This window comes from Cervus canadensis, chromosome 30, assembly GCF_019320065.1.
Source record: "Cervus canadensis isolate Bull #8, Minnesota chromosome 30, ASM1932006v1, whole genome shotgun sequence".
Lineage (NCBI taxonomy): Eukaryota > Metazoa > Chordata > Mammalia > Artiodactyla > Cervidae > Cervus > Cervus canadensis.
This window is the reverse complement of record NC_057415.1, coordinates 2,985,937-3,005,830: the sequence shown is the minus strand read 5'-3', so window position 1 is coordinate 3,005,830 and position 19,894 is coordinate 2,985,937. Positions and strand designations below refer to the sequence as shown.

Genomic DNA, 19,894 nt, shown 5'->3' with positions numbered 1-19,894 from the left:
GGGCCAGGGACCGCGGGATCCACCGCGCCCACACGGCCACCGAGGAGGGAATCCTCCTACGCCGAGCCGGTGTGATCTGGGGTCGTTCCCCCACGCTCCTCTCCTCTCCTCCCCCTCTCCCGCGGCCCGGCCGCGCGCGCTCCGGGAACAGGCCTCGGGGAACGTATCAGCCGCCCCCGGGATCTCTGCCTCCCCTGGGAGTTGACAGCGCTCGGGGTCGGCTAACAGGCGGCCCTTGACTGCAGGGCACCCCGCACTCAGCCACGGGGACAGCCCCGTGGAAGGCGAGGGGGAGGGCAGAGACCAGGGGAGGTCGCCGCGGTGGCTCCGAGACTGTGGGTTCGGCAGACTCCTGCGGCAACTCGGTGGCGCGCCCTTCGCAGGAAGCACTACACAGCGACTGTGTCTGGGCCTGCTGGGCCCTCCTGCCATCCCGTGGTCAAAGGGGTGCTTTGGAAGCATTAGGGGATTTTTGGAGGGTTTGGTGCACATGTTTCCTGTCCCCTCGACTTCACTCCTTCACCACCAAAATTGCACACCCTCGACCTCCCGAGGTGCGGGGTTCTCGCCTCCAACGCAGCCGTTCTGCAACTACCAATCTCCCCAACACTGCACTCAGCCTGGTGTCAACTCAGGGTCAGGGGCCCAGGGAGCAGCAGGAATGTGGGCGGCAAACCCGAGGGAGGGCGGCACAAACGTTCCCGAGGTGCTGGACTGGAGACCCCTCACCCGCTGGAATCCTCCTGAGAGGGACTTTGTCCCAGTCCCAGGCGAGAGGAGTCCTGGACAGGAGAGGAGCGGCGCGGGGGCAGGGTCGGAGCGCACACCTTCCGGGTTCCCCAGAAGTTCCCAGGCTGCAAAGGGACCCCCGCCGTGTGTTTTCAATCATTTTTCTTCCTGTTGGGGGGAGAGTGTCGGAGGCCACTTGTAAACCACCCCACCTCACTGCCTCCCGCCCCGCCCTGCGATCCTATAAGCGCGCTCTCTCCGAGTGCCGACACCAAATAAACACACAGGAGGCTATTGCTCTTTCGACCCCGCGCTGCGCGCTTTACGCTTCACTTTCAGTTACATCCCTCTTTCCTCTCGCCTCTCGAATTTTCTTTCCTTCTTCTCTTCTATTTCTCTCTTTTTTTTAAGATCCGAGAGCGGTGCGGGCGCCGCACGTTGGCTGCGGCCCGCTTCCTGCTTTCTAATGTTCCATTGTGAGGAGCTTCCATTGTGACGTCGCGCCCCTTCGGCTGGGCTTTGTCTGTCCATATATGGGCAGCTACGTCACGGAGCTTTCCCGGGGCTCGGATAAATAGGCTGGTGGAGTTCCCTGGCTGGGAGCTTTTGGGCAGCAGTGAGCTTGCTAGGAAGCGGCGGGGCTGGTGCTGGCGGTAGCAGCGGCAGCGGCAGCGGCAGAGGCGGCTGGCAGAGGCAGTGGCGGCGGTGGCGGTGGCGGATCGAGGGGCGGGGGGGCCGCGGGCGCGCGTCTGTTGGTGATATCAATACTGAGGCCGCGTGCGACCCCCTTGGACCGAGATCTCCCCACCCCACCCCAACCCAGCCCCCACCCACCTCGCGCACACGCCCCCCCACCACCACCGCCACGACCCAGCCTCTTACCACGGCGCCAGCTGAGGCATCCAAGAGGATTACCCACCCTTTGCCCTCTCCCCCACCCACTCCTCAAAAAAGAGAAGATCCCCTCCCCAAGCCCACCCCTTCCCCTCTTCCCTCCCCCCTCCCCCCGAACTTTCCCTCTCGCATGCTTTTCCCCTGCACCACCGATCGCCTCTCTGATGCCGCTTGCCTGGAAGCTGCGTTAGGAGCGAGCGGCGGCGGCGGCGGCGGCGGCGGCAGCTCGGGAGTGCTATGACCGGCAAACTCGCCGAGAAGCTGCCGGTGACCATGAGCAGTTTGCTAAACCAACTACCTGACAATCTGTACCCCGAGGAGATCCCCAGCGCGCTCAACCTCTTTTCTGGCAGCAGCGACTCGGTAGCCCATTACAATCAGATGGCTACAGGTAAGGGCGGCGGGGAGGCGGCGAGGCAGCGAGGAAGGAAAGGGAGAGAGGAAGAGGAGGAGGGAACGAGCTAGCTACGGATGGATAGATGGATGGATGGATAGAGAGATGGGGGGGTGGCCGCGCGCTGGGAATTTTCCGGGGGGCGAGTTGCTTTTCCCACCCACTCCTCCCGCCCTCCCCGATCGGGAAGGCTCGGTTGGCGACGCCACGGTAGAGGCTTCGAGTCTTCCGGGTGGGGGCAGCCGCCGACCGAAGGGAGGTAGGTGCGAGCGGCTCTGGGGTTCTCCACTTAGGGGGCGCGATCGCCGGGCTGCGCGCAAGGCGTAGTGCCGTCGCCCCCTTTCCCGGGAGGAGCCCAACGTCCCTTTTCACCCGCGCTCTCCCCCCTTACTCCCTCAGCCTCCCACCCGGGATGGAGCCATGTGCGGCGTGGAGTCCCCGCGGTGGGAGAGGTACTGCGACGCTGCCTTTCCAGGGCGTTCAGCAAAGCCGTGGGGGTGTGGGGACGGCGGGGAGGGGAGAAGGTGGGGATCCACCCGCCCGGGGGCTGCCACGGGGGGCGATCCACGGACCGAGGAGCTTGGGAACAGCGGCCACTCCCGCCGTGGAGACACCGGCCGGTTTTCCGCCGCCCTCCACTCTCGCTAAGCTGAGGCTGGGCTTTCCCCCTCCAGCAGGAGCCGAAAGCTCCTTTAGGCCCGGAGGAGGCTGGGGCTGGGGTAGGCGGCGAGAGAGCTCCCTTTGCGGGCAGCACCCCTCTACGCGCCGAGGACAAAGCGACGGAGCGCTCCGGGGCAGCTACCCAGGCGCGGTGCGCACAGGGGGCTTCGTCGGGGCAGGAAGGGCGCGGGGTCCGGCGCGGACAGGGCTAGGGGAAGAGGGCCGAGTTGTGTGCGCTGGAGAGCGAGAGCCCGGCGCGCTCCGGGTCTGAAACTACCTGTAGCTGCAGCTACCTGCCCGCCCCACCTCGGGAATAACAACAATGCTTCTCGCTCTCGCGCCTGTGTGTGTGTGTTACGGGAGTGTGTGTGTACGGCGTGTGCGGTGTGTGTGCCGCAGCCACTCCACACCCCGATCCGTAGTATTTTGCTGTATCCAGGTTGCGCCCGGGAGCGCGGCACCGCCCGCTTTGCGCTGGGCGCAGCTCTCTTTCCTCTTATCCCATCCGCTGCGCACTCCATGCGGCCGCACCCTCCACACCTGGGCAAGGACCTGGGCGCCCCGGCCCGGGAGCCGACTCGGCTTCACTCACCCCTCCCCTCTCTCCCCCGCTCTCCGCAGAGAATGTGATGGACATCGGTCTGACCAACGAGAAGCCCAACCCGGAACTCTCGTATTCGGGCTCCTTCCAGCCAGCCCCCGGCAACAAGACCGTGACCTACTTGGGAAAGTTCGCCTTCGACTCCCCTTCCAACTGGTGCCAGGACAACATCATTAGCCTCATGAGCGCCGGCATTTTGGGGGTGCCCCCGGCCTCTGGGGCACTCAGCACGCAGACCTCCACGGCCAGCATGGTGCAGCCGCCGCAGGGGGACGTGGAGGCCATGTATCCGGCGCTGCCCCCCTATTCTAACTGCAGTGATCTCTACTCGGAGCCTGTGTCTTTCCACGACCCCCAGGGCAACCCCGGGCTCGCCTATTCCCCCCAGGATTACCAGTCGGCCAAACCAGCCTTGGACAGCAACCTCTTCCCCATGATTCCCGACTACAATCTATACCACCACCCCAACGACATGGGCTCCATGCCGGAGCACAAGCCCTTCCAGGGCATGGACCCCATCCGGGTCAACCCGCCCCCTATTACCCCGCTGGAGACCATCAAGGCATTCAAAGACAAGCAGATCCACCCGGGCTTTGGCAGCCTGCCCCAGCCGCCGCTCACTCTCAAGCCCATACGGCCTCGAAAGTACCCCAACCGACCTAGCAAGACCCCGCTCCACGAGCGGCCACACGCGTGCCCGGCGGAGGGCTGCGACCGCCGCTTCAGCCGCTCGGACGAGCTGACCCGGCATCTGCGCATCCACACGGGCCACAAGCCCTTCCAGTGCAGGATCTGCATGCGGAGCTTCAGCCGCAGCGACCACCTTACCACTCACATCCGCACGCATACGGGCGAGAAGCCCTTTGCCTGCGAGTTCTGCGGGCGCAAGTTTGCGCGCAGCGACGAGCGCAAGCGCCACGCCAAGATCCACCTCAAGCAAAAGGAGAAGAAGGCGGAGAAGGGGGGTGCGCCTTCTGCGTCCTCGGCGGCCCCGGTATCCCTGGCCCCTGTGGTCACCACCTGCGCCTGAGGCTCGGGCCCCCAGATCCCACTTTTCCCCTTCAGTGTCTCCCGGCTGCTCGCCTGAATGCGCAGCCGAAAAGCTCGCTACGGAGGCGCAGGGGCCGCGCCCTGGCCTCTCCATGGACGTAAGGCCCCTTGTTTCCCTTCGCTGTCCCCCGTCTCCACCCTTTCACATCGGCCGACGGTCGGGGGCCAGGGCAAGAGGCGCCTTCCCCTCGATGCCCACCCCTTAGCCAAGGCGTGGGGGCGGAAAGGTGGCGTCTAGCCCGCTTTGTTCAGTTCGGATCGTCTTGATCCAGGGGCCGCCGGGCCGGGCCAAGGACCTGCCGGGGACTGAAGGCGGGGTCCGCCCAAGCCTCGCCGGACCCAAGCACCTCAAGGTTCCCCCCACGTGTCCCTCGATTCCCCCTCGAAGACCCGAGAGGGGGAGGGGGTAAGGAGCGCACCAAAGCGCAGAGCTTGCTGCCCGCCGCACGCACGCGCGCCTGCGTGCGGGGATGCGCGCGAGTGTGCGTGCTCGCGTGTGTGTATGTGTTATGTGTGCGTGTGTGTGTTTCTGTGTGTGTGTGCGCGCGCGCGCGCGCGTGTGTGAGACTCTTGAGCTGAACTGGGCTGTGTCCACCCTAAACTCTTCCCCACTTCGGGTCCCCGGGCCGCTAGGGAAACGTCCCGGGCTGGGGGCCTGCGCGTGGCGGGACAAGACGGTCTTCCATCTGCTCAGAAATAATGTTTCTTACAGAAATGCCTCGGATGCCGCCGCCGCGGTGCTGCTACCGCCGCTTAGGGTTTGGCCCCTCAGAATCCCTCCTTTTCCGAGCGCTTCCCTCTCAAGGCCTCAGGGAAGTTTGATCTGCGGGGAGAAGGAGCAGCCATCCTTGAACCTGCCTTTTTAGAAATGTGTTTTTCCTCAGCCCCAGTTTTTAAAATCTCTGTCTCTGAGTTTGCCCTCTGCCTTCCCCCGCCTTTCCCTTCTAAGCCTTTTCCCATCTCTTTCCAAATCTTTTTTCCAAAAAGGCAGGCCTCAACCAGCCACCCCATTTCGCCATCTTTTTGTTTTCTCTCACTCACGTACCCATTTCTCTTCCCATCATTGATTGGAATGCAGCCTTTTTTTTTTTTTCCACCTTTGGCATCATCCATACAACAGGTAGAATTCAAATTTAGGTAAATGGCATGTGTGTAGGTATGTATGTGTATAAATATGTGTGTGTTCACACCCACATATATATATATATATACATACATATATGTATAACCTGCACACAGTATGTATTTCTAGCAAAATTAAATCTCTAAGGTACTTGGCAATCCAGTGCAGTGCACGGGAATAAAGAGAACTTATAGGCATATACAGCTTTAAACGATTTATTTTTTATGAAAAAATGTAACCAATGAGACTGTATCTGCCTATGTGTGTATGTGTATGTGAGTATGTATATATGCATCCATAGAAACACATAGACACACAGCTGTGTCCAAATTTTCCTCAAGTTATGGGGATGTCTGCATTAATCCATGTTGATGAATGAGGCACATCTCTTCCATACCCCAGTCTCACCTTCTCCCTGCCCTACCTCACCTCTTCTCAGGCACCCCCTCCTCCCCAGCCTCCTCCACACAGGGGGAACTCTTTGGATGTGGAGTAGTAGGGAAGCTGGCCTGAGACACAGCTTCCAGTGCAGTCTTGCCTGAATGTACTGTTCCCTGTTAGCGTTATTTCTCCTGGGGTCAGTAAGCTGCCCAGAGAGAAGGAAGACAGGTCTGGAGTTTACAGAATGTCTGTTTTTAAAGTCACTTTATGCGTTTCCCACTTTTTTTTTTTTTTAAGAAAAAAGCACCGGTTTTTTTGGTGGTGGATAAATAATACTAAAAGGAATCTAGTGAAAGGGGGGAAAAATCATAGAACAAGAGGATTCTGGATTTCCAGGTACTTGGATTTTTTGTAGAAGGAGAGAGAAGTGGATGAAGTTTTCCAGGAGGGCCCATATTTTTTCAGCTGAAGGGTAAAATCTTTCTTTGCAGAGACAGTATTTTGCAGAATACTTTTTATAATGTGATGATTATTTAAAAAAAAAAAACAAAAATTTTGGTCACTTCAAAGCTGGAAGGAGGAATCAGATACCCTTTAATATTTTTTCCTTGCTCCTTCTGATCTATGCATGTCACTGCATGATAATTCTGAGTTTTCCTTTGTTTTAATAAAACTGTTCTCAGACATTTAAGCTAAACTAAGAGAAAAATGACTTTGTTGCCAAAAGGTTGTGCTATCCAGATTTTTTATATGTCTGCATGTTTTAAGAGAAAAAAAAAAGAGAAAATGCACTCTAACTTATGTGAACTGAGAGAAAAAAAAATCAGGTTTTAAACAGGAAAACCTATGGGGGATGATATTTTTTGAAAGACTTTTGTATAAAGTTGAGTACTTAGAAAAAGACAAACCAGATGTAATATATTTTGTGGATGTTTTTATTTCTTGGATTTATAGTACCTTATACTAAGGTTAAAAAAATATGCTTGATATTGTGAAAAGGTGAAATTCTTCACCAACATTTCATTTGCTCCTTTGTCACATTGTTATGCCAATATAATATAGTTAATGGAAACAGCATTTTTAAAAACCGAAAGATTGAAATGGTGTCATGTTGTACCATTTGCACTGTGAGCAAATGCTAATTCAGTAAATATATTGTGTTTGCTGACAATCAGCCGGCCTATAAATCTCCTTATTTTGTTTCTTGTTTTCATGGCATAAAGTTTTGGTTTGGCCTGTTTTTCTTTTCTTTTCTTTTTTTGTCTTGTTTTGTTTTCGGCTGGTAGTTGGTTTGATAGGTGGTGCTTCTGCCTGGTTTTTGTGGTTCTCTCTCTGAGACCCTTTACTGTGGAAAGGGGGAGTCTGGCGTGACTAGAAGGTGGTCAGAATTTTGTGTGGGGTTCTGGTGTTTCCAGGTCCATGTTGAGTGGTTACTGTGGTTCTCAGAGAATTCCACTGTGGTTCTAAGGTTTCTCCTCCACCCTTCTGAGAGCCTCAAACTGCCAGAGAGATTAGACGAACAGATTAGATAAGCTCATGGGAGTCTGGGCTGGACTCTTTTTCTCTGGTTTCCAATGGGTATCTGAGGGTAGAAGGGAGGGGAGCTCCTGGTTTAGGATCTACTTCTCTGGTGGTTACAGTCAGCACCAGAGCAGGACCCAGGGTTGGGGGGTGAGTGTCTCTGCAGCTACACTCAGTCATGCTCTAGTTGGAGCTTTTAAAGCTACTGAAAAGCAGATAGAGATTTAAGAGGGGTTCTTCAGGGTTGGCAAGATCACTAGAGAGAGAGCTCTTCTTGTGGTCAGATAATTGGGAAAAATCAGATCTAAAAGCTCTGCAACTCAGTCCTACTTGGACAGGGTTCTCCCGGTCCCACTATTCATAGCGACCTGGAAAAGGTCTATCTACCCAAGGATCCAATGCTTAGAAGAGAAAGAACCCCGGAATTTGGAGAAATACAGGGAATGTTTTCTATAACAGTAATCCCTCCCATCTTACAATTTCTATCTCCCATAGGAGTAATGCTTTCCCTACCCTCTGAGCTTGCTTCTCTGGAACCTTGCTTTACCTTAACTGACTTTGCCAGCCCCAGAGCTTTCGCCACTTCTCTCGCAGAGACACGTAAGCTCCACTTCCACCCTGTGTTCACATCTCCATCCTGCTCCATCTTGCATCCCCTCGTTTATAGAATCCTTTATCCTTGGGAGGCTTGTTACAGAATAGTCTGGACAGATCAGTCTCTCCCTCTCCTGCCTGCCCCCTGAAACAGTCACTCCGGTTTCTTAGCCATGCGTTTTGTATCTTACCTGCCTCAGCAACATGTAGGAGCTTGATGTACAATACAGAGCTGTGTCAGTGACTTGGGAACAGCGCCTCACCACCTGAGGTGCCAACCGGGCCAGCCGTCCAGTGACAGAATGTCATTGTGATGTCCCTGCTCGGAAACCATTCTATCATGCCCCCTGCCCTCCATGCAGGCCCATCAGAGTGAAAAATATGGGTGGTATTTCTGGTTGAGAGCAGACCTGGGTGGAGGAGGTGGGCTGTGGCTTAGAAAAGAATGTTTTTGATGTGAGAGATCAGGAAAGAGAATGCAGTATGCAATCTCTCATGTTCTCACCCACACAGTTCTAGGTCACTGGCTGCCATCTTGAATTCCGTTCTCTGGCCTCATGAAACTTGGAAACTTCCAAGCTGCAACTCTGTGTACAGCTGTAAGGCGGTATCCTTTTTTAACACAAGGAATCCAAGATGGCTGACAAGCCCTAGTGATGGAGAATATAGTCCATCTCCTTGCTAAACTGGATGAATCCTTTCAGAGTCCCATGTGTTTTTCAAGTGAACATTATCAGTGGAAGAGAGGTCACTGCGTTTCTTCACAGTTAGCACACAGCCCTACTTGCGCCTTCTCCAGTCAGACCCGGCGTTCACAGGGACACTTTCGTCAACAGTGTACTACGCGGCTTGATTAATAAACTCGCTTGCCATTGGTGCGTGTTACTCAACCCAACCTGGTTCAACCACTGGGTTACTTGGCAATATGGCAGCCCGCCTGGCTGGCACCAGCCCTCTGTGGTGTAATCTCTGATTCACACTTTGTTGCTAGATAAGGCTGCCCCAGATAGCATCACATCACCAACCCAACCTGCCTGAGTTTTGTAAATGTGGGGAGAGGAGATTCAACCCTGAAACTCAAGGGTGAAGTGAGGGTAGGGGAGAGGAAAGTTCTGGATGGGGCTATCATGAGAAGCAATCCATGGAGGCTTTGCCAAGAAGAGGCCCGGGAGTGTGGAAACCCCTAAGTTGTTTGGGGGGTGAATGAAAGGATGCCCCCAACACACATACATACCCCTTGGAGTGGCATACTGAAAGTAATGACTCTATAAAATTGTACTTAGTGAACTGGGATTGGGTACAAATGAGGCGATACTTTGTGAGAACCGGGGGCAGGGAATAGCTTATATTTTTATTCGGTGGTGGTGGTGAGTGAGTGACTGAGTGTGTGTGTGTCTATATTATTCACAAGTGTATAAAAAGGAGTAGGAAGGTGGATTCTGGTGAGTGTAGGCAATAACATGTGGCCACTCATTCCTGATCCCCTTTTGCTAGTCCAGAATTTGCTTGCTGTAGGTGAGGGGTTGTGAGCTGCCTTTTCCTGGCCTTCATTGGCTCCCCTTGTGTCCTGGAACAATAAACCTGGGGAAAGTAGGAGGCCTCTGTGTATTCCAAAGACTAGAAATCATACTGGCAAAAATCTTAACAACTAGGGGAAAATGACTTTCTAAAAGGTGCCATGGGGTTTTAAAAATAGGTCGTAATCCTAAATCTATCCCTAGTGGCTCCTTTTAGCACACCCGCTCTTTGTGTGGGGAGGAGTGCACTCCCCAGAAGAAGGGGATAGATCTGAGTGACCCTTGGAGCCCTTTGGTCCCAGCAGTACCCGGGACAGCACTGAGGGCACACCGTCACTCCCCCTCTGTCATCTACGAGGCGTGGAACATGTGTGGCCTCATCAGCTTCTCCCAGCATCCTAGCTCTTGAAATTTCACTGCTCCTTTTGCTGGAAAGTTCCCATCCATGCCAGCCATCTCTAATATTTTCCACGGTGACCATTTTCACTATCCCCTGCAACAACAGAGGTGGGGACAGTGTTGGGGGCAGTGCCGTGGGGCTCTCCCCAATTTGCACTAGAGTCTCTAATGGATCATGCCCAGGCAGGAAGGGAGCAGGCTCTGAACCTCCTGCATGGGATCCTCAATCCCCATCCTTCATCTGGGCTCTGGAATTGGGGTCTTCCCTGCCACCACCACCCCTGCAGGCCACCAGGGACACAGTGCTCCTCAGCCCCCTAATGGGCATGAAAAAACTGTGTCTTCCTCTCTGACAAACATACAGGTGGTAAGAAGCAAGGTTTCTGAGCAATCTTACTAAGGAGGTAATGTAAACAGATCATGGCCACAAAGTGGCAAACAAGAGTAAGAGAATATAGTGTTCTAGATGGTGCTTGCTACTCAACAGAATATGGGGTGGCTTACTGAGATCCTGCTGTGCTCTCAAGGTCTCTGGACAAAGGACAAGCACAATCTCTGGGCTTTTGGAATGTCATTACTTGATCTCAGGCACTCCACCCTGCTCTTACGATCTCCTCCTTCATCCATTCCTAGGTGTCTTCAGACTCTATAGCCCTCTAATGCCATCATTACTCCAGTTATATTCTCTTGTTTGTTTGGAGCATGATCACTAGCCCTCCAAGTGGTCTCCCATGAGGCCTACCCAGGACCTGCCGTCATCTTCACCTTGGACTGTTCACAAGTGGTATCACACCCAGCCAGAAGCCGGTGCTCTTTTCTGATCCAGCCAACAACAGACTTGAGTCCCCTCTGGGGTCACCCTCTGGGGTCACCCCCTGGGTTTCTAGTGAGAGGCTCAAGAATGCTTCCATTTCTCAGCTCCCTGCAGGAGAAGAAATGTCTGACACTGCCGAGGCTGGGGACAGCCCAGTCCTCCATGAAGGAAGTTACCCTTACCTGCAGACCTGCGTTCTGGTCCACCTCAGGGGTTGACCACTTACCCAGAAGTCATCAGGTCCCTGTCTCCACGAAAGGGAGAGAGATTAGTGACAAGAACAGAACTGGGCCTCCAGGAATGTTGGCTTCTTCTCAACAACAGGCTGCAAGAGCTCTGGCGCTTTTACTCCTGAGCACCTTGCCCATCCAGGTGGTCCAGGCACCTAAAAGTCTTCCATTCTTCCTTGTTCCCTTTTCCCTACTGCTTCGGAAGGTCAGGCCCTCTGAGCAGGAAAGAAAATTTTCCTGCTCCTGTATGACCCTCAGGTGCTAAGGAAAGCTTACTTGGGGGCACTTGTTACTCAGATCTCCGTCCTGAAAATTGAGAGGCAGTTTGATAACCCAGCAGCTACTCCAGCTGTGCCCTTGGGGCCCTTAACTTTTGGAGTCCTCATCCATCCTTGATCTGAACCCAGCTCTGCCACTTTCTTGCATTGTGACTGTCAACACGTTTCTTGGTCTCTCTGGACATCGCTTTCCTCCTGTCTGATCATTACTGTTGTGGGGTTCAAGTGAGGTGATGTGTATGATGCCTGACTCAGTGTGGGTGCAACATAAATGCTACTTATCTTGCTTGCTCCTTGCCCCGCCCTCTTTCCCCATCCTCCAAATCCAGATGCGAGAAAGAGGCATCTGGCTCCACCAGGGATCGGTACATGGATCCAAACACAGTCAGAGGAACGTGCAGTCCTCGGAGCCACTCCCGACCCCAGCCATCCACTGGACATCTGTATTCTGAAAATGGGTCCTCTCCACCCCACCCCCCAATCCACCCAGAGGACACGAGTCCTGTCCCCTCTTGGCTGCAGTTGCTGCTCATTGTTGCCATTTCCTGCCCTGGTTCCTGACCCCTTCCCTGGTCCTTTTGTCTCTCTCACTTAGATGGGTGGATGTAACACCTTCCTGATCCAGTATCATCTGCAAAGTTAATTAATGTGTCATCAGGTTGTTGCCTGCTTCCTGATCCTTATCAGGGATTTAAATAAAACGCAGCAGCCCCAGCTCTTCCCCGACTGTCCCTCAGCCTGGATCTGAGACTTGTTCCTAGTCGTCAGTCCTTGACCTCAGCCTTCTGGCCAGTTCTCAGCTTCCAGCCCCGGGGCTGTTGGTGCTGCCCCTGCCCCACCCTAGTTTGGGAACAGACGTGACATCCAGGGCTTTAATGACAGTGATGTTCTTGAGAGAATCAGGGTTGCCAGGGCCTTTATCTCACCCCACCCCCTTGGGCGGGTTCCCCTAGGTTTGTAGAGTCATAAGCAACTTTGGAGAAAGAAATGGCAACCTGCTCCATGATTCTCACCTGAGAAATCCCATGGACAGAGGAACATGGCGGGCTACTGTCCATGGGGTTGGACATGACTTATCGACTAAACAACAAAACAACAAAGGGACTTTGAGAGGCTATTTAGTCTAACACACTCCTTTTGAAGTGTGGAGGAGGTCATGATTTGTCCAAGGTCATATATATCCAGAGGCAGAGTCAGAATTTCAGATCCAGACTCTCAGCAGATGGTCCCATAAAAGGGTGCTAATTGCTTCATTTATTTAATAAATACTTGTGGAAGGATATAGCTGTGAACGAAAGAAAAAGTCCCTCTATTCTCAAAGATTCTCTTCTCCAGGGAAGAAGCAGGTAAAAAACAAACAAACAAGTTTTTGACACAAACATGTTGCGTCAGATTGTGATATGTGTCACAGATAAGAGTAAGAAGGACAAATGTTGGGGAGCTGATTACAATACTATTTAGGGTGCGGGACTTCCCTGGTGGTCCAGTAGTAAAGAATCTGCCTTTCAATGCGGGAGATCCCTGGTTGGGGAACTAAGACCCCACATGCCACATGGGGCTTACTGAGCCCTCGCTCCACAACTAGAGAGACTGCATGCTACAATGAAAGATTCCTCAAGCTGCAACTAAGACTTGACATAGCCAAAAATAAATGAATATATTTTTAAAAGTATACTATAGGGTGGTCCAGGACAACCAAACAGGGAAGGGGCCTTTGTGCACAGATGCAGGAAATGATGGAGCTGGCCACACAGCTCTCCGGGCAGACGGGATGGCAAATGTAAATGTCCTGATGATGGTATTCTTGGAGTATTAAAGGAATCACATGGAGCCAGAGTGACTGGAAGGAAGCCAGGGAAGGAGTCAGCCATAGGAAGAAGTCAGAGAGGTAGTGTGGGGACCAGATCACAGAGAAAGCAAACCCGTTCTGAAGACTGATGGTCAGAGAGAGCCTGGTCCCCACCGAGCCTCTGGGGAGAACACTGGCCTGTGCGTGGGGCCCCCTCTCTCTCCCCATGCTACCTCTCCTTTCACCCTTCAACCCCCTTCCTCTGCTTGGCCTGCTCACCCCCTTACTGCAGTCTTCCTTACCCTTCTTCCATATCCTCTCAGAGGCCACTGATGATTCCTAGACTCCAGATTGTCCAAGGAGAGACAGAGCTGCCTCCTTTGAGAACCACAGCCTGAAAACCCTTTCTCCTCCTGTTGCCCTTTGCCTGGATGCCAAGTCCCTAATAAGATGGATAACTCTTCCTGCTGTCCAGCCTCAGAATGGGAATTTCCCTTGGCCTCATCTCTGAGGAACTGCTGCAAAGGCAGCCGCCTCCTTCATCTGTGGCTGGATTGGCCATGTTTCCTGCCTTGGCAAAGAGCTGGTGGATGGCCGCTTTTCTCCAAGAGGGTCATATTCTCATCCCTTCTCAGCCCTCATCTTGTAAGATGGAACATTCCTGAAATCACTTCATGTGCAGTCTTCCTGGCTACAAGCTCCATTTCCCTGGATTTTTGCAAATCTTGGAGCATCATTTCTATACACTCATCTGAGCAGTTTCATTCTAGAGAAGAAAAAATGTCTTCCCTTGCCTTTTTTTGGGTCTTCCACTTCATGTCTTTCCAAAAGCTCCCATCAATCTCCGTCTTTCTGTGGCAACTTGGCATCATCCAGAGCTTCTTTGCATCTAATTAATTTATCCATTAATTTAGTGAAACCGTATCAAAGCAGATCCGGTGCTGCCCATCGGAGGGGAGGGGCAGCAGCACAGTGCAAAGACAAACAAGCACAGGACAAAGTTTCTGCCCTTGAGGATCTTCCATTCTATCAAGGGAAAGGCAGCCGTGTAAACAGAGCATTTCCGTAAATTGGGCCTTTTTTCACGTGTGCTTTCCAGGTGGCACTCGTGGTAAAGAACCTGCCTGCCAATACAGAAGACATAAAAGACATGGGCTCAATCCCCTGGAGGAGGGCATGGCAACCCACTCCAGCATTCTTGCCTAGAAAATCCAATGGACAGAGGAGCCTGGTGGGCTAGTCTATAGGCTCGCAGAGTCAGACATGACTGAAGCGTCTTAGCACACATGTCATGTGATGGTAAAGCCTGATAGGAAGGCATCTAAATCAGAGTCCCGGGGGAGGTGGGAGAGGTGGGGGTGGGATGAGGGAAGCTTTCTGGGGGAACTTAGAGCATCCTCTCCAGACCCCACAATAATAATGAAGCCCCAACGTCACCAGGAACTTAACTACCTGTCAAGTGTGCTAAATTCTCTTGTGAATTATCCCACTGGGCTCTAGGTGGAGTGGATCTACCTGGGATGTTCACCTGGTGGCCTATAGGCCTGCTCACTCTCTTGTCCTTTTCCCAAAGGAGAAAGAGAACATCCTGGTGGCCCACAGGCCCCAGAAAACAACACAGCAGCTTGGCATATCTGGAGCGGGCCCAGCTGGCTTGGTGGAGGTTGTCCAACCCAGATGACACTTCCCTGTGTTACATTCTGGTTGCTTCTTCCTACGGGGCAGAATTTTCTGGGGCTTGGGGAGGGGTTAGGATGGGGACTCCATCTTCAGATTCTTCTTGGTCCATGCAGAGCATCCTTTCTGCTCTCCTCCTCAGCTGTTTCTCAGCCCAGGGCCTGAGATGGTCAGCTGGGAGTCAAGGCCACCCCATGCCCTCTTTCTTCTGATGCTCAGAGTTCTTCTTCTACAATTCCAGGGGCTTCTCTGGTGGTGTAGATGGTAAAGAATGTGCCTGCAATGTGGGAGACTCAGGTTCAATCCCTGGGTTGGTAAGATCCCCTGGAAGAAGGCATGGCAACCCACTCCAATATTCTTGACTGGAGAATCCCATGGATAGAGGAGCCTGGCAGGCTACAGTTCATGGGGTAGCAAAAGATTTGGACACTACTGAGCGACTAACACACTTCCACAATTCCAAGCATGGACAGACCTCTGCCTTCCCCCCATCAGTCCGCCCACCTGCTTCTCCTTTGCTGCTGCTGGAAGAGCTCAGATCTCTCAGCCAAAAGACCAAAGGCACTCCAATAAAGAAAAAAAAAATGCCAAAAAATTTTGAAGGAAAAATTATTTATTAACAACTTGAACTTTCAGATATTTTAGAGTATTATAAGCACTGAGAATTTACTATTCTTATAGAAAAAGACATATGTCAAGAGAACAAATAGAAAAATAAAATTTAAATATTGGTAAGAATTTTTAAAAAGGACCAAAGGCATAGCTTCAGCCCCAGCACTGCCTTTCTGTGTTAGACCATATGTCAACCTCATAACTTGGCTGAGTCTCTGTTTTCCCATCTGTACAATGGGGTTAATGCCCCTACTCTCCACCAGGCTGTTGAGCGGATCTGCTGCATTGTAAAATTGTGAAAAGGAGCTCTTCTGTCCCAAAAGCTTGAAGAAGACTGCTGGGGGATGCTCTTCTTCTTCTACAGGTGAATATTCTGGGCAGATGTTCCCAAGAGATCTAGGAGCTAGGTCTGAATTCTTCCTACTAGATCATGTGAAAAAACCATACAGGGTCCAGTTGACAAGCTCAGGTATGGTCCCTGCTTCACAGTTAGAAACTGTACCTTCTGGGTTGTGGGGTGCTGAAATCTACATCCATTGAGAATCTGTATCATCAAACCATTGTTCACCTCTGGGCCTCACTGCATCAGAAGTGAGGAGATCTGGTAACTGGTATTGACTCTGAGATTAGGACAAAACTGTATGATGTCTGCAAAGTCACAGTCCCCCTCTGGGTCTTACAGTCCGATCAGGAAAGTGAGTGGTGCTGGTAGTGGATCTACACATTACCTCCAGCTGTGATGTTCTGGGAACAGCAGGCTGAGTCTTATGGGTCCACACAAGACCCAGCCCTCCATCTCAGCAGGGGGAGCTGAGCCAGGGCTGGGCCACGGCAGGTTGAGGGAGAGGCCGCTGCTCTTGTCCTCCTGGGCCCTAGCTTAATGATCCTGCTTCCTTCTGCTCAAAAGCTCCGGCCTCTCTCCAGCCCTGTTCTGGCTCCCTGGGGCCTCTGTTCCCTGACTATAGTTCCTTCTGGCCTGAGTCTGGGCTGGGGGAATGTTCTGGGGCTGTGATTGTTTGGGGAATGTGTTTCTTAACCCTTTTCCCCCTGTGGGCTTGCTAAGTCGTTTCAGTCATGCCTGACTTTGTGTGACCCTGTGGGCTGTCGCCCACCAGGTTCCTCTGTCCATGGGATTCTCCAGGCAAAAATACTGGAATGGGTTGCCATGCCCTCCACCAGAGGATTTTCCCCACAAGGGATCGAGTCCGTGTCTCCTGCTTCTCCTGCATTGGCAGGCGGGTTCTTTACCACTGGTGCCACCTAGGAAACCCTTTGTCCCCCTCATTTGCCTGCAAAGTGTATAGAAACTGGTATGGGGTGAGATCCCCTGGTTTGGGGTCCCAGTCAGTCTAAATGCTCTCAGAGAGGCCTGAGATGCGTGAATGGATCAGCCTCCCACCTGTGGACTAGAAGGCCCCAGAGGGTGGCCGGTTCCGGAGGGAGCCACTGCCCTGATAAGGGAGCAGGAGGGCTTAAGAGCTCTGCCTGTGGGTCTCCATCCTGAAGACTCGCACTGCTGGGAGTCCTCCATGGCTGGATTTTTAGCCCCAAAGCCACCCCCTGAGCCTCTGCCGCCAGGACCTTGTCCCAGGAAAGGCCTCCCAGGAGGTTCTGGAACCTCATTCCTTCTTCTGAACCCCAAAATCCAAGTGTTCTCCTCCCCACCCTCCTCAGCAGGCTGCCAGCTGCCCCTCCCGGCCGGGTTGGGCCGGCACACCCTCTCTCCCTTATCTCCAACATCACCTATTTATTCCAACCCTTCACTCCACTGGAGCGTCTGCTGGGTTTCCCAACCACCCCTGGGTCAAGCCTGTGTCGGATGGGTTGAGTCATTACCTCCATCTCCTCCCCAACCCTCCCAGGTTCCAGGGCTTGGTCTGGTTTAGCAGGCTGGGAGGGAAGACACATCCTTTCCATGAAAGTAGAAGAGGCCTCCCAGGACAAGGATTTCCCTGAGATTCAGCCTAACTTTGTCCTCCCTGGCACAGTACCTGGTGGGCCTTCCTAGGTCAGCCCCATGAACTGCCCTCATCACCCACTGAACTGCCCAGTATCTTATCTGAGTATTCTTCCTGCCCATCTCCCCTGGCAGTACCTCCTCCAAGTATTCAGGGCAACTTGGACACAGCAACTAACTCAACTCTCTGAGCCTCAGATGACACATCTCTGAAATGAGGATAATGATACCTCGCCTGCCTCAGGCAGGACACTGGCCAGCCCATTTCCCAAGGTCCTCTTTGGTTCTCTTAGGTCTGCTCCTTCTCAGCTCTTTCTTACCCCTACACTGAGAACACCTCTTCTGCATCCATTTGGGTTTCTTAGCTCACTTTGCCCCTTGCTCTGGGGACTAGTTCTCTCCCATCCACAATCCCTACCCTCCAGTCTCCGATGATTTTCTTATAGGAATCTCCAAACCCCATAAAATCTCTAGGAACAGGCCTCCAGACCCGCCGGCCTCCCCGCAGAGGCTCAGGTCACCACCTCCCTCTGCACTGCCCCCACCTCATCTAGGGAAACGCAGAGGTTACAAAGCAAGGCCTAGTTTCCCTCTGGGAACAAGAAGAGGATTCTGCTCTCTGTTCACACGGCATCTGGCGGGGCCCTCGGCAGTCTCTTCCGTGTGCAGCCGTGGGGGCACGGCTCTCATCTTTGTACACTTGCTCTGCACACTTGCTCACAGTTGTCCCACTCCATTGTCCCGCAAGCAGTCTCTCCTGCCCTCCCTCCCTCTTCTCGATTTCTCTCTCTGCTGTGTGCTCCAAGAACACGCCCTCCCAACCCACCAATCCTACACACGCCACTGCACTCTACAAGCTTCAGCTCCAGAATTTCCCAGTTCTCTGCTCACTCCTCCACCGCATCCCCTCCAACTCCACCCTCAAAAGGGTGGGCCCCTGTCTGCCCCCAAGACAGAGACACCTCAGCTTCTCTCGGCCTGCCTTCATCAGAGGGGGTCCTTGCAGGCCCCTCAACTTCCTTTCCCCCTGAGAAAAAGCAACTCGAGGTCTCCACCAGCCTGGGGAAGCCCCTCCCCAGCATCTGGTGAAAGGACAAGAAGGAAGAACTCTAGGTTCTTTTCCCCAAGACTCCTAGATTTTGTACCAAAATGCAGGGTGTGCTCCTGTTTGCATTTTTTTTTTTTGTTTCCTTTCTGAAAATAACCATGAAACTATCATTTCCTCCCACTGCCTTTTCCCTATCTTATTTGGATTAGCAGCAGAGTTCCTGAGAGAGGTGGTTTGGAGCCACTGACAACCTCCTTCTCTGACCCGGGTCTGGTGCGCTCACAGGTGGCTTTCGGGCAGGTGCTGGGTCCCACAGGTTGGAGTGAAGGAGCCCCGAGGCTGGGCGTGGTGGGTCCAGGGGACCACCACACCCCACCTCCCCCCGCCAAAAAAACTGTCAGGGGCTTCAGGAAACCAGTTTTCTGCCCAACCTTGAGGCCTTGACCCCAAAGTGGCAAATATCTGGAAGAATTCTGTCCTCTGCTGTAGCTCTTGGGTGCGGGGGAGGGGCCAAGAACTCAACCCCCACTTGTTCACCCCCACAAGCCCGGCTGACCAGATTGGAGGCTGCTGTGGTTTTGGACTCTCAAAGTAGTAGCGGGGCAGAGGGATCAACACAAAGGCATCTATATTTATACAAGAAGGAAAATGGGGTCCATGCTGGGGAATATATTTCTCTTTTTCTATTTCATTTTCATGCAATATACCTCCTCCAATTCAATCATTCTGGGCACTCATACAGTTGCACCAACCAAGCCTCTAAAGATGCCGTGTCCAGGGTTGTGGGAGGCAGATCAGAGAGGCCCCGGAGGAACCCTGCCACTCACTGCATCACAGCGCCCTCAGGGTCCAGCCCCTGACTTTCCCATGGCTTGCTTAAGAAACTGGGTTTGCCCCCCTCCCCTATCCCTCAGCCCTTGCTGTGAAGAGATGCTGGCCCCAAAGGTCTGAAGTCTTCTGTGACACCTCAGAGAAGTCCAGAGGCTGTGGCTTTGGTAGAAGGAGGGCAGTTAGACACAGAGGGGTTGAAGAGCCTCGTCTTGGAGGATGCCCCAACCCAAAGGTTCTGGTCCAGCTCCCAGACTCCAGCCCCCCATTCCCGCATCCACCTGCCTTTACTTCTGGTTGAAGACCACCCTGAGGGAGGGTCCGTGGGGCCCAGGAAGTTGTAGTTCCACGTAAGGCAAGGGGTGGCCGCAGGAGGGTCTAAGACCTGTATTGTACACAGACTTTGTCCTAGCTCTGCAGGGCTTGGGGGAGGTGTGCCCCCAATCCCCTCCTCATACTCAATTAGTCTCCCTTCCCTCCCCACGTGCCTTCTTTGGGGACGCTTTCCTGATCAGTCCAAAGGTACCACTGGCCAGGACTCAGGGGCATCACTGGTTCTTCCTCTACAGCTATGCGCCCCCCTTGACATCCCTGCTCATGCTGGGTACCACCTTCTCAGCATGACCAGATTTATCCTGGAGTAATGGTGTCTGCCCCATCTAATCCCTCTGGGTCGCCCTGCAGCAATGGGGACTCATTCCTTCCTTTGAGAGCCCTTGCCTGCCTGAAAGGCAGAAGCCTTGATGTGGTGGACTCCTCCTCCACTCCCCAAGTCCTTCCAAACACATCCACCCCATG

General features: G+C 53.3%; 1 protein-coding gene across 2 annotated transcripts; it reads left to right on the top strand.

The window, feature by feature from the left end:
- The first annotated feature begins 1,014 nt into the window (after positions 1-1,014).
- Positions 1,015-7,006, top strand: EGR3 (early growth response 3). Of its 2 annotated transcripts, XM_043453665.1 has the most exons (3): positions 1,877-2,014; positions 2,417-2,469; positions 3,299-7,006. In XM_043453665.1, exons 2-3 carry the CDS (start codon positions 2,430-2,432, stop codon positions 4,306-4,308), a joined length of 1,050 nt encoding a protein of 349 aa, XP_043309600.1. In that variant the 5' UTR covers positions 1,877-2,014; positions 2,417-2,429; the 3' UTR covers positions 4,309-7,006. The 2 variants fall into 2 exon arrangements, with proteins under 2 accessions (XP_043309599.1, XP_043309600.1); XM_043453664.1 differs by lacking the exon at positions 2,417-2,469 and having other exon boundaries at positions 1,015-2,014.
- The last annotated feature ends 12,888 nt before the right edge of the window (positions 7,007-19,894 follow it).

Bases quoted from the DNA above. Each gene is read 5' to 3' on its own strand.
- EGR3 (XM_043453664.1), top strand. From the start codon at position 1,861: ATGACCGGCAAACTCGCCGAGAAGCTGCCGGTGACCATGAGCAGTTTG. The intron at 2,015-3,298 runs GTAAGGGCGGCG...CGCTCTCCGCAG, and splicing joins TTACAATCAGATGGCTACAG to AGAATGTGATGGACATCGGT.